General features: G+C 36.3%; 1 protein-coding gene across 4 annotated transcripts in view; it reads right to left on the reverse strand.

The window, feature by feature from the left end:
* Positions 1-13,986, reverse strand: part of ECPAS (Ecm29 proteasome adaptor and scaffold) — a 126,032-nt gene that overhangs the window by 53,033 nt on the left and 59,013 nt on the right. For all 4 annotated transcript variants that reach the window (XM_011740353.3, XM_071078150.1, XM_011740351.3 and 1 more), the window contains 10 exons: positions 13,381-13,466; positions 13,054-13,132; positions 10,850-10,899; positions 9,775-9,841; positions 9,562-9,684; positions 7,335-7,438; positions 5,239-5,362; positions 3,657-3,737; positions 1,826-2,051; positions 1,280-1,371 (listed from right to left, as the gene is read on the reverse strand). In XM_011740353.3, coding sequence (XP_011738655.1) covers positions 1,280-1,371; positions 1,826-2,051; positions 3,657-3,737; positions 5,239-5,362; positions 7,335-7,438; positions 9,562-9,684; positions 9,775-9,841; positions 10,850-10,899; positions 13,054-13,132; positions 13,381-13,466 — 1,032 coding nt within the window. The remainder of the gene's footprint in view (positions 1-1,279; positions 1,372-1,825; positions 2,052-3,656; positions 3,738-5,238; positions 5,363-7,334; positions 7,439-9,561; positions 9,685-9,774; positions 9,842-10,849; positions 10,900-13,053; positions 13,133-13,380; positions 13,467-13,986) is intronic.

A 13,986-nucleotide genomic window follows, 5' to 3' on the forward strand; every position in this document is an offset into this window, starting at 1 on the left:
AAAACAGGAGGCAGGCCCTATTTGGACTTTTGACTACAGTATGACAACCTCTCATCTAAAACATCAAAGCTCAAAAACTTTAAAATAATTTTAAAATCAGTAAATATTCATAAGAAATTTAAAAAAACTTTTTAAAATAGAAGCAATTTCATAAGACCAGATTATCCAGAAATGTGCAAAACTCACACCTCTTGGTAAATTTCTTTCATGTTTTCACCCTTAAAGACGTAATTTGTACATTTTTACCATCATTCAAGCTGTATTTTCCAAAAAAAGAACCACAATATGTAGCACATGGAGATACAGAAAACTGTATGGGCCAATACTTACACTAAAAAAAAAAATTATTCATTATTTATCTGAAATTCAAATTTAACTGAGTATCTTGTATTTTTACTTGCTAAACCTGGCATCCCTTTTGGTGTGGCCATGGGACAGGAACACCCTCATACATGACTGGCAGAAGTGTACACTGGTACCACACACGGAGGGTGTGGCATTATCTATGAAAATTACAAAAGGACATGTCCTCTGATCCAGCTATTGCACTTCTGGGGAATCCATCTAAAACATATACTTCCTCAATATGCAAGATGATAGATTACTCATTATAGCAGAATGGAAGTACTCTACATGACCATCTATAAAGATCTAGAATACATGATAGTACACTCATACAATAAAAACTGAGGCTGTTAAAGAAGATGCTCTCTCCATAGTTGTAGTGCAATATCTCTCTACTATTAAGTGAAGGAATGTATAAAACAGTATGAATAGTATGCTGCTTTTTATAAAAAGATGGGACAAAAATTTTAAATGCATGTTTTTATGTGTATGTACATAAGTAAACTCTAAAAAGCATGCTATACATAAATGGTGACTTACATATGTTTGTCAGAGGGGAGAGGAAAGGGCAAAAATTAGGGTAGGTTGGAGATGGTTATGGAAAAGAGACATTTTACATAGTTTTTATTTAAACTACACAAACCCATTGCTTATTTTTTCTAAAAAAAAAAAAAAAAAAAAAATTTCGAAACAGAAGAAGAATTTTTCTTTATACTCCTATGCTTCTCAATTCATCTCCCACTCTCCTCCAGATGTGTCAATGAGACATAGTGACCTACATGCTTCCCAGTAAGTGTCTGATGATGAGAGAGTTTTCAAAATGACCTTAAGGCAGAAAAGGTCATAGGGATGCTGGCAGGAAAAAGAAATTATGAGGTTAAAGTCTGAAATACAATTATTTTAAAAAATAAAAAAAGGTACATGCAGAACATACCTTTATCCATTCTGTTTTGTCTACAAATTTGGTAGCCAGCTTTTCTGGATACACTGACACAGCTTCCAATAGACAGTACATAACCGGCAAACCTAAGTAAGAATTTAGAACCACTTTAAATTTCAAGAAAAGTAATGAACATACAGGGATCACTAAATTCCTTTTAAGTATAAGGCCACTGCTTTAGCACACATTCTTTCAGTTCTATTAAAAAACAAAACAAAACAAAAAAAAACCCTACACAACCTAAATATAGTATGTGATTCACTACAGCAAATTTACAGATGAGCTATCTATAAAAAGGATACCCTGTTCTTCACATCCACTTCCGAAGTAAAAATGTATTATCTATTGTTAGTATTTCTTTCTGAAAAAATAAGTAGTGTATCCAGAATGAATCAGATAAGTTTAAAAAAAAACAAAGGCTAATGTTCGGTTACAGAAGTGAAGAGAAAGAATAATTTTGCTATAATTTGTTAGCTAAGTTTAAAATTAGATTTTTGTTTAAGTGCTTCAACATCTTCCCTTCGCGTCGCAAATTCTTACCTCCAACACCTGCTAACAGTTGCTGAAGCAGGCCAATGTAGATCTGGACAGGGTTAGTTTCCCCACTCTTGTTAGAAGATGATGAGGGTGCCGTCTGCCCGCCTGACATTAAAGTCCGTATGTAGCGTCCAATGGCTGGAGCATGATCCTGCATATCAGCCAAACTCTGAGAGGTGGGCACCACCCCCGCACTGTGCGCGAGGCACATGCGCAAGTACAGAACGATCTACAAACAGAACGGAGAGGAAGACTGTATAAGCTTCTCGAAAAGTCAGTGTGGGAAGGTACTCTTCAAAGTAACAATTTCTAGTTTTGATTCACCTACCCTTCTTTATAAAGCTATTCCAATCCTCATGGAAGGCAGAAAATATGCCATAATGGAGCAAAATTTGTATAACAAGGTTTGCAAATCCAAAGAATTTTTTAAGATTGTTAAAATACAAACTGAACTTTTGTCAGAAATTGGAGCTGGAGGCTGTTATCAGCAAACTAAGCAGCAACAGAAAATCAAATACCACATGTTCTCACTTGTAAGTGGGAGTCAGATGATAAGAACTTCTGAATGCAAAAAAGCAAACAACAGACACTGGGGTCTACTTGAAGAGAGAGGGTGGGAGGAGGGAGAGGAGCAGAAAAGATAACTATGGGGTATTGGGCTTAATATCTGGGTAATGAAATAGTATATATAACAAACCCCCATGACACATATTTACCTACATATCAAACCTTTACATGTAACCTCAAACCTAAAATAAAAGTTAAAAATTATAATAAAAATCATTATTTTTTAAAAGCCGTGTGTGTGTGTGTGTGTGTGTGTGAGAGAGAGAGAGAGAGAGAGAGAGAGAGAGAGAGGACAGACATCTGAAGCAAATGGCCTATTATTCCTGCAGAATTCCAGTTGTATTTACTACACTGACACAAGAATTTGAGAAAATGGGTTCAATTCATCTACAGAAAAATAGATATACCACCATAAAAACCTCTAATATAGACCAGACACTGGCTCACGCCTGTAATCCCAACACTTTGGGAGGCTGAGGCAGGAGGACTGCTTTAGCCCAGGAGTTCAAGACCAGCCTGGGAAACATGGTGAAACCTATCTCTACCAAAAAGATAACAAAATTAGCCAGGAGTGGTGGTGCACGCCTGTAGTCTCGGCTACTCAGGAGACTGAGTCAGGACGTTCACTTGAGCACAGGAGGCGAGGGTGCAATGAGCCGAGATCACGCCATTCACTGTACTCCAGCCTGGGCAACAGAGTGAGACTCCTTCTCAAAAATAAACAAACAAACAAACAAAAACAACCCTATATAAACAGGCTACCAAGGAGTCTATCCTCTGGAAGCTTTTTCACTGATCGTTAGGATAGGCAGTAAATTCACTGTAAATATTCTTACTCTGAACAAGATTACTTCTTATAATTTACCTAGTGCAAGTCAATGATCTAAAAAACAGAATTTCCCTTAATAAGTGTGATCAATTAATCCTCTCCAACCTTCAAAACTAAATAACCCTAACAACCTCAACAACATGTTGGCTTTAAAACCCAAATCTAACTTGCTGCAAAATCCCAACAGTAATCACTACAGAACATCCAGTTTTTTCACAAAAAGAATCTCACTGAAATAAATATATTTACGTACTTCACTATGAATTAAAATAATACCAATTTCCCAATACTGTTTTTTTAAATAAACAACCAGATGAAGAACAATGACACAATATGGGTTTACCTAAAACACAACAAGATGACAGATACCTCTTTGGGTGTGGTGTGATCTTTTTAGAACACTTACAAAAAGTAAATAGAAATATATGAAAATTCTACCTCTCCAAAGGCTGCTGGGTTAAATGGAAGGACAGTGGTCCCGGTCATGTACTTGACTGGAGTTTTCATTCGATGAGAAGCCTAAGTTTAAAAAGTCCAAAACAGACACAATTACTGAAAAATGGAGCATACCTGCCCTTCCTCAACTCAAAAACAACTGTATTTCTAGCTACATGTCCAAAGTTTACTTCTTTTTCTGATTAAAACATTTTCCACTTTCCTATTAACTGTGTTGATCATGCATGTCCGTCACACACTAAATGACAAGTGTGTTGCCCTTTTTCCATGTTTGTACTGGCTTGTTTAAAAATAATAAACCTATTCCACACATCTACTAATATGGTCATCTCAGGTCACTGCATGCCAGTTATTTTCATTAATAATGAAAGTAAGAGGAAACTACAAGCACAGAGAATCCTCTGACTACAAATAGACTGTGTTGCTATATGGAAAATAGAATCATGGCTGCTGCATACTGACCTTCAACTCCCTTAAGGTGCCTACCTAGCAAAGAGTTAGGATCACCAGTGGAGGTAAAAGGTAGGAAGGTGTCCTCTGGCAAAGTGGGACAGAGTCAAGGCCTGGAAGGGGTGGATGGTCATTACTGCCAATATCCTGGATCTACCAGCAGAAAACACTTACAAAAACAGATGGGATGCTCTCTTATAAACATGGTGGGAAGAACATGAACTACTCCCTGAAGCATCCTTATACTACCCTTAAGAGTGCCCTTAAAAATAAAAAGGAGAACCAGCGTGGGCAATATAGCTAAACCCTGTCTCTACAAAAAATACAAAAATTAGCCAGGCACAGTGGTGCACGCCTATAGTCCCAGCTATCAGAAGGCAGAGGAGGGTGGATGACTTGAGTCTGGGAGGTGGAGGTTTCAGTGAACTGAGACCACACCACTGCACTCCAGCCTGGGTGACAGCAAGACCCTGTCTCAAAAAAAATTAAAAAAATTAAAAAAAAAAAAAAGGAGATGTATTTTTAAGCATGTCATATTAAGAGAAAAAGTATTTAACACAGCCTAAATGTTGCCAAGCATGAAAGGAATTATAAGTAATTCAACTTTAGGCAAAACAGATCAATTACAGGTGAGAATTATAATTTTTTTTCCCTCACTTTGTATCTCCTTATTGTAAGTATTAATGCTAGAAACTTTATGAGTCAGCTGGGCATGGTGGCTCACGCCTGTAAACCCAGCACTTTGGAAGGCCAAGGTGGGTGGATCACCTGAGGTCAGGAGTTCGAGACCAGCCTGGCCAACATGGTGAAACACTGTCTCTACTAAAAATACAAAAAATTAACCGGGTTTGGTGGCGGGCGCCTATAATCCCAGCTATTCGGGAGCTGGGGCAGGAAAATCACTTGAACCCAGGAGGTGGAGGTTGCAGTGAGCCGAGATCGTGCCATTTGCACTCTAGCCTGGGCAACAAGAGCGAAGCTCCACCTCAAAAAAAAAAAAAAGAAATTTTATGAGTCAACATTTAGTGATTACATTTTTCACTTTAAAGATGAATGTTTTCATTTTCATCATCCATTATGATTTAGACTAATTACCTTAAGTTGCATGCCATACCTTTTCTTGGATGTAATATACCATTTCTGGGAAGGAAGGCATCTGCTCAGAAGTACTTTCTTTTCTGTTTCTACCTGGAAGACACCTTAACACGCGTTGTGCTTCTCCATGAACTTCTTCACGTCTTTCAGAAAAAGACAAATAAGAATAAAAAATAAATGTCACCAATTGGAAATGATCATTTGAAAAGTAAGAACAGCAATTTTATTTGCTAGCTAGAGTTCTCAGAAAATGTCTTAAATACAGTCTTGGCTATCTAAGCAGAGTCAACACATTATAAGAAATCACTTCTTTTTAGAAATTGCATGAGGTCTGGGGAGTCACACGGCTTCCATCTTTCAATTTGACTTAGAAAAAAACAAGATAGGATACTGTAAGTAATTATGTAAATTTCTATGTGTATGCTTTACCTCATAGAGTTAAATCGTAAACTATAAAATATATTTTAAAAATCAGTGACTATCCAGTGGTCTACACACTCCACCCAAACTCTTACAATTCTGTACAATTAATAACTGATAAGTGACATTAAAGTGTAAAAACATAAACCCCAACCAATTTCAGACCACCTAGAGATTGATCTCAGCAACAGTCTTATCCAGATACCATATAAAGGCCTTTTAATTCCTCAATTGCCTTTGTTCGTGTCTCATTTTCCAAACAACAGATAAAGGGTCGAAAAGAATAAATAAATAATTCCTTAAGTTGTCAGAGGATTTTCAATTGTGCTGAATAGTTTTAACCCAAGAAGGAAAACTGCTGAATTAGTTATGCTTTGATTCTGGTTTCTTAAATAAAAATAATTTTCAGCACTTACGGAAATAAGATACAGCAGTTAAGAGCTCTATCTGGAAGTCCAACTCCCTAGATTTAAATCCTTGCTCTAACATGAACTGCCATCTTGGCTGCCAGGCCCCAGTACATCTGGCCTGTGGTTGGGAAACTAATGTAAAAAAATTAAGAAGCAACAGAGCACCAGAATCAACATTAACAATCCAAAGTCACTTTAACCAAATTGAAATGTGCTCTATGAGAAGCAGCAGCCAAGATCAGAAGTCAAAAATCAGGGCCTGGTAATAACTTGTGATATCCAATTAAAATACCAACCAAATAAATAACAGCAAAATATATACAACTTATAGGAAAGAAAACAAATGCCATGAGGGGCACACAGTTGGCCAACTAGAATACTGACACAGTTATCAAGGAATTACCCATTTTTTTAAAATGAAGCATAATAGTTTATGGGCAAGGGTGTTCATATCATCATAGAATGCGTTATTTTATTTAAACTATTCCTCAGTATAAATGAGGCTTTTCACCTCCCCAAATAAGGCTATCCCTGATAACAACAACAAAAAAACATATACAAGAATCTCACTTAAAGGATGCAAAAATTCTAAATGTTAAACGTAGTACTGGTTTAATATTATGAAATAGATTAGAGTGCTGCATGGATTTTAAGATAGCAATGACCATAAGATATGTAACAGATTTGAAAAGAATTGTTTTAATATGTGCATATATATTTCATTGTATGTACATGACTTTTAAAGGCATGTCCCAATTTCAAAACCATTTAAACATTCTTTTAAAATGCATTATACACGCTAGAAGATACAGTAATAAATATAAAATGCAACTTATACCTCATTTAAAAATATATTAGATATAAAATGATACTCCAATATTTAATAAAATATTAATACATATGTCAAACCATCAACATCAGCCTTTTTTCTCCTTACACAGGGCTTGATTTTAGAGATATAATTATATTACACATGCAATCATATAATCTGCTTTATTTACACTTGACCATTTCATAAGCATTTTCTGTATTAGCTATATATCATATATTGCACATATATATCTACATAATATATATTATATAGACAAATACATGTAATATTTATATTATTATATAAATATATAGGTATATGAGTACAGGTCTATATCACATCAAGAGCCATACCTTAATAAATAGCTTCGCTTCTAAATTTCATAGACCAACATTGTAAACAACACAACTTTTAGTAATTTTCAAATATATTCAAAATAAACCAAAATTCAAATTAACATCTTTTGAAACTTACGGATCTCCTGCAGCCAGTAGCAGCAAATATCTGGAAGGGATATGATCTGAGGGAAACACCGTGCTGGCAAATTTCACAGCCACTTGTCGAACTTGAACCTCAGGCTATTTGATGTGTAAACATGCACAGACCACCCCAATCCAAAAAAGAAAAAGGAAAAAAAAAAATCAATTACCAGTCATTAGTCCCAATCGAGTCTTCCTAATTGTAAACAATTCAAAATTCTAAGGTGACATTTTAATAAATGTGTATCTAAATAAATTAAATAAATCATTTGTTCAAGATCTTTAATCATGTTGTTTAAGTCTTTTGGACACTGGCATTACTTAGAGTACTCTTACAATTTTAGACGATCCTCCAGGTAAAGCCGGAAGACCTCCAAAGACCATAAGTAGAGAATCTCTGCACATCCTCAGCCCAAACCTCGGGGCCAGGGTCACTGTGACAGTTTCTGGCCACCACCTCTGCCACTCCAACTCTCAAATTGTCAGTCACATGAGTGAAACTCAGGTATTTTGCAGAAATTACAAACAGAGCCTACTTGGAATCCCCACCAATTTGAAGCAAAATACTTCCAATGTTCTCAGATTAGCTCTAAAGTTAAAACTGACTCCAAAGCAGTTCAACTACAGAAATATATTCAATTAACCGAGATTAATAATCTATGACTACAAAGTTCAACCAGAAAAGTTTTAGAATCTACTGATCCTGAAGCTTTACTCTTTTTTTTTTTTTTTTTTTTTTTTTTTTTTTTTTGAGACGGAGTCTCGCTCTGTCGCCCAGGCTGGAGTGCAGTGGCGCGATCTCGGCTCACTGCAAGCTCCGCCTCCTGGGTTTACGCCATTCTCCTGCCTCAGCCTCCTGAGTAGCTGGGACTACAGGCGCCCGCCACCGCGCCCGGCTAATTTTTTGTATTTTTAGTAGAGACGGGGTTTCACCGTGGTCTCGATCTCCTGACCTTGTGATCCGCCCGCCTCGGCCTCCCAAAGTGCTGGGATTACAGGCGTGAGCCACCGCGCCCGGCCAGCTTTACTCTTATGTAACTTCCCCAGGTCACTCCTCTAGCCACAAACATAAGTGAAGTAAGACAGACATTAAAAATATATATATTGTCCCACTCATTCTGGCATTCTTGCTATTTAGCATTCCTTGAAGTACATTAAAGAGTGAGGATATTAAAGACTAGCCTAAATTACATAACTAACCTAGAGTTTGGTTGCTTTAAATGTTGTCTGTGAAAAGAAAAGAAATTAGCTTTGTCTTGGTAATAGTGTTACACGATTTGATTTGCATGCATAGAACCAGTATCTATAAGTGTTTATACAAGCATCACCTTTCCTTGTAAAGTTACCTGGAGCAAGTTTATTCTATTCTAATGAGCTTCCAAATACGCCTACACACCTTTGTCCATAATGTATGACCATGAACCACATGCACTGCACACTAAGAGCACTTAACAATAGGACTCCATCATAGTAAGCTTTCTGAATGTATGTAATAGCACATTTAACCCTGCCATATTTTAATAAGAAGCAGATACCTTTCTGAATATTTAAAATTCCCTCAAAATATCAAATCATGTCAGTCTAATTCCATTAGGACACAATTTATATTAATCTCACTGACACTTTTTAGTATCATTCTGTCTTCCAATCTCCCTCTCTACTCCTAAAAATGTGGGACAAAGAACTAAAGCAAATATATAATATTTTACATATTACATATATATGTGTGTGTGTATATATCTATAGATATTCAAAATCCTCCTACAAATTCCCATGAAAACCAAATAAAGAGGACCAGAGGAAGAAGAGCATGTATGATAGTACTGGCTCACTTCCTAAAAACTCACTTTGACATACGGAATTTGTCTTTCATCCCTTCTGCTTTTCTCTGAAAATGTTACCTATCGAACTCTACCCCAGCGGACAGTAGTGCTCAGCTACCAGTTACAAAGACAAAACAATTCTAACTCAGAGGGCAAGGCATTAAGAAGAGTTTTCCCACATGGAAAGCTCTAAACATAAGCATCGCTATGAATACTACCACTCCTTCTCCCCTAAAGTCAAATTTTCATCATGAAGAATTAAAAATAGATCCTAAATCACAGCCCAAGTGAAAGCAAATATTCCTCTTAATTACCAAAACAGTTAAGTAGCAATTCAAATTTTGTTCTTAAAAATGTAAACCATATACTACCCAGGCTTTGTAGTTCACACAGACCTACCTTTATTAAGTACGAAGCCACAAGTGCCTCCATGAGAGTTCGCTGTGCCCCTTCCAAAGTACTGTATGCTCCAACCATCATAGATAAAGCTTCTTGAATAGCAAGTCGAGTCTCAGGCTCTTCCTATAAAGATAATAAAAATGTTTCCCTCCCTGTTGGGTTCCCAGGGGAACATCCAAACAGAAAGCATAAACTTAGCAGCTGTTTCCCTACCTTACATAGGGCTTCAAAAAGCTGCTGCACAAGCGCTATATCCTTAGTGAATAAATGCGGCATTCGACTGCAAAAGAATGTAAAAATATTGTTACTATCATAAATTTCCAAGAGATGAAAAAGGGAAAAAATGAAACTAAACACAAATTTTCCTGAACTCTCTGAAGACAATGTCAGCATCATTATATTACTTCCTCCAAGAGCCGAAAATTTTTCTAAGTAATTATTTAATTCTTTAATCTAAATAACCCTTGATTAATACACACATCTTCCAAATATCCCCTCTATAATATTCCATGCATTCAGTTAACATTTCTGATTTTAACAGGAAGAAATTAGATAAGACCAAATTGTGATCTAAACTAATGACTGTCGCGGAAAGGGGCTTTGTTACTTCATGCAAACAGACAAGGGACAAGGTTGGCTGACAACCCGGCACGATATCCACTGATCTGGGGTGGCTTTCTTCCAAAGCCCAAAGCTCCTTTTGCTGTAGAGAAGAGCAAGACCTGGTCTACACAGGCCAACACAAAACCTGCACTGGGGGTGGAAGCAGCACATGGTGCCACTGAGGATGCTTCATGTCTATCTCCCTGCTTTGAAATACAGTGAAGGAAGATGAAGCCAGGAGGAACTGGAATGAGGAAATCACATTGAGAAGAAAAAAAAAATCTGTCAGGGCCACTCAGAATCATAAACACCATTCTCAGAAAAGAGAATCACTAGAAAAACCTTGATCACTGGGTTTATAAAAATTAGTGCCAAGTAGCAACAAAAACACTTAAGGTCAATCGAAAGTCTCTAGGGTACAAAAAAAGTAACCCATTATGACACAATTCAGTTCAAACTCTCATTTCAAGACCACCATTTAATACAGTAACATACCTTCAAATGTAAATTAAAATATCTCACATCTTTTTCCTTCTACACAGAAGACATTTCTAAACAACCTATGGCCATTAAATACATTGCCTTTCAGAGTCACAACAAATTTATTCTCCACCATTATTAAATGCCACATAATTTTTCTCAGTTTACCAACACCATATCTCTCACTAAAAAAGAGTTTACTCACCTGGAGAGTTTTCCAACAGCTGAATATGCCATTGACAGTAGTTTAGGGTCCTTGAAATTAAAAAAAGAAAAGAAAGAACAAAAAATAGACAAAACAAAAAATACAGTAAACAGTAAAACCTTTTCGCTGCAATTACATGCATTATTTTACTCCTTATTAAACCTAGGTCTCACTCTGTCTAACTACATGGTGTTAGCACCTGAACAACAACAAAAATGTCCAAACCCAGAATCCATCACACTACTAAAAGGAAAAACAAGACAAAACCTTGCATCCCCAATCATTCCAAAAAGAAAATGCGGTGGTCATAGATATGAAAGGTTTCTCTTAGCTGGTGCTGAGTTCAAGATATTTCAACACTATGTAACGTCCAAACACCAAAGTTCATCTTCAACACACTAAAAAACATTAACTCATTAGAAAATACATCACTGGTCCAACAGACTAGGATCCTCCATCTCTCACCAAAATTGCAGTAAAATCTAGTGTGATTTTCTAAAAATCTACACTGTAATGAACAGCTTCCTATCATATTTTCTACCATAAAAAATTAAAGAGGGTTATAGTCACCAGGTGAATTAGTGAGGTTCTCTCCTCAAGATACAGATAGAGTTTTACATGGTTTTTCGAAAACTAATAATCTGATTACTCAGAACACAATAAACTTCTACTAGTTTATGTGTTTATCCTAGGATTTGCCCTTCCACATCTAAATGGCTACTCTTACGGATTCATCTGTTGGGAAGACATGCAGATGTCACCTGCAGGTAAGGGGACTCACACCCTGTGGTTTGTCTGGCCTCTCTAACTTATATTTAAATACACAGTTTCTCCCCAAAAGCCCCAGCACATTTTTATTTCTACCAATGACGCTAAAGCATCTCATTGTCTATGCCATAAAATAATCTGAGAAGTCCCCTAGATCTTAACCACGCAAGCATTACTTAATAGGAGAAAGAAGCTATGAGAACCAAGCCTACTTACCCCCAAAGCACAGCTGCACAGTAAATAAAGTGCCTTTCACTAATAATACCTAGTAATAGTAACGTGCCTTGACTATGGTGAACAATTTAGGTAGATTATTTTCATCTTCACAGTAATCTAATGAAGTGGTATTATTATTTTCATTTTTCTGATAAGAACGTGCAAAGAATTTAAGTAACTCACCAAAGAACAAAACTAGGATTCAAACTCAGTTCTAATTTCAGATGGTAAGATCTTGATCTCACTATACTATTTGCAAACATGCATTCATGTTTAGCTTATACTGGGGAAAATAATACTAATGAATTCTTGAAATATTACCTTTATAAGCAAATTCCTTTTAAATACTGGAGATATTATAGTAACAGAAATACAGCAGGGAAAAATGGGATTCAAAAATCCACAATCGAAGGAATCCTCATCCCATTTAGCTTAAGGAATCAAAAATTTACTGAATGCATGTTTTGACAGAATTTTGAATCATCAAAATCTCAGCCCCATTATTTACCAGAGAAAAATATAAAAGAAAAAAAGTATCTTAGCCCCTGAGAATTAACAGTTTCCCAACACAAGCCAAATCCAAATAGCCCCATATGGAAATCAACATAAATTTCAATTCCTTTAATTCCATTTTTGCATAATAGCTAGAAGTAGCACAAAAGGCGCTGGCTGAAAAAATGCTATTTAAAGATACAGCAGACCGGCGCAGTGGCTCATGCCTGTAATCCCAGCACTTTGGGAGGCTGAGGCAGGCGGATCACCTGAGGTCAAGAATTCAAGACCAGCCTGGCCAACATGGTAAAACCCCATCTCTACTAAAAATACAAAAAATTAGCTGGGTGTGGTGGTGGCAGGTGCCTGTAATCCCAACTACTCAGGAGGCTGAGGCAGGAGAATCACTTGAACCAGGAGCTGGAGGTTGCAGTGAGCAAAGATCGCGCCATTGCACTCCAGCCTGGGCAACAAGAGCGAAACTCCATCTCAAAACAAACAAACAAACAAAAAGATACAGTAACACCTCATATCAGTTTTTAATAGTTATTTTCCCCAAAAAAAGCAAAAAAGGGCAGTAATTTCTGAAATCTGTAGTACTTCAAGTAAAAATGTTAAGAAACAATGAAACTTTAACAAACTTCAACTACATTGACAGACCAGAAAGATTACAGAAAATATTTTAAGATATAAAATGTTGATAAAAATTTAAAAGACAAGTCACTTACCTCTTTGTATTCATTGATTAGCTTGGTGAGGCCATTCAAAAGCATTGGACCTAATGGCTTAATCTTGATTTCTGGACAGCTTTAAATAAAACACACATACACAAAGCAAGATAAGAATCACATAACTACATATCTTTACTGATGATTACATAAAATAATGAGAGACATAACCGAAATAAGTTAACCTATTAAAATACAAAAATATTTAAAGATGAGCAAACATGATTTCTTTCTAGGTAAGATGAATAAAAAGATATACTTGAAGCATACTTGAAGCATTCAATCATTCCAGCAGCTTGAAAACTTTATAAAGTAGTTAAAACTTACGTTATACAAATATGATGCACAAATTGCAGGGATAACGTTCTTAACTTTGAATTTGTATTTGTACCAAAGAGTCCATCATACACCACCTATGTGAAAAGAAGAGTTGAGAACATCAATTAACAAAAATAAGAATTTAATATTTTTGAATAGTAATCAGAATTCAACAGCAGACCTTTCATACTACATCTCGTTCTTCAACGTTAATACAGATAAACATTGTTAGCTGACCGACTTAGAAAGTCAATCAGAAGCTCCTATAAATAGTCTGTGGAGTAACAAACACAGCGGTTGATCTCACAAGTCTGCAAAGCTTATGGGTCTACCACGGTGAGGAAACGAAAAGTACACGCTGCAGTGGGTCACCACTCAGCTATTCCCTATGTTTCTTAATTATATGATTCAGGACAAATTCTAATAAAAGCTTCAGGGAAAACATACACATGGAAATATTCTATAAGTGTCCCATTGGAGTAAAGGTGCTTCAAGTATTAGGAAACCACATCTAGAAGGCAAAAACATCATGTAGATGAGTCCGGTGCAGCATGCAGCAAGTTCAATATTAACCATCAACATCAAAAATATCTAAATCCCTCAAGTTCCTTTTTA

The sequence above is a fragment of the Macaca nemestrina genome, chromosome 14 (assembly GCF_043159975.1).
Source record: "Macaca nemestrina isolate mMacNem1 chromosome 14, mMacNem.hap1, whole genome shotgun sequence".
NCBI classification, from domain to species: domain Eukaryota; kingdom Metazoa; phylum Chordata; class Mammalia; order Primates; family Cercopithecidae; genus Macaca; species Macaca nemestrina.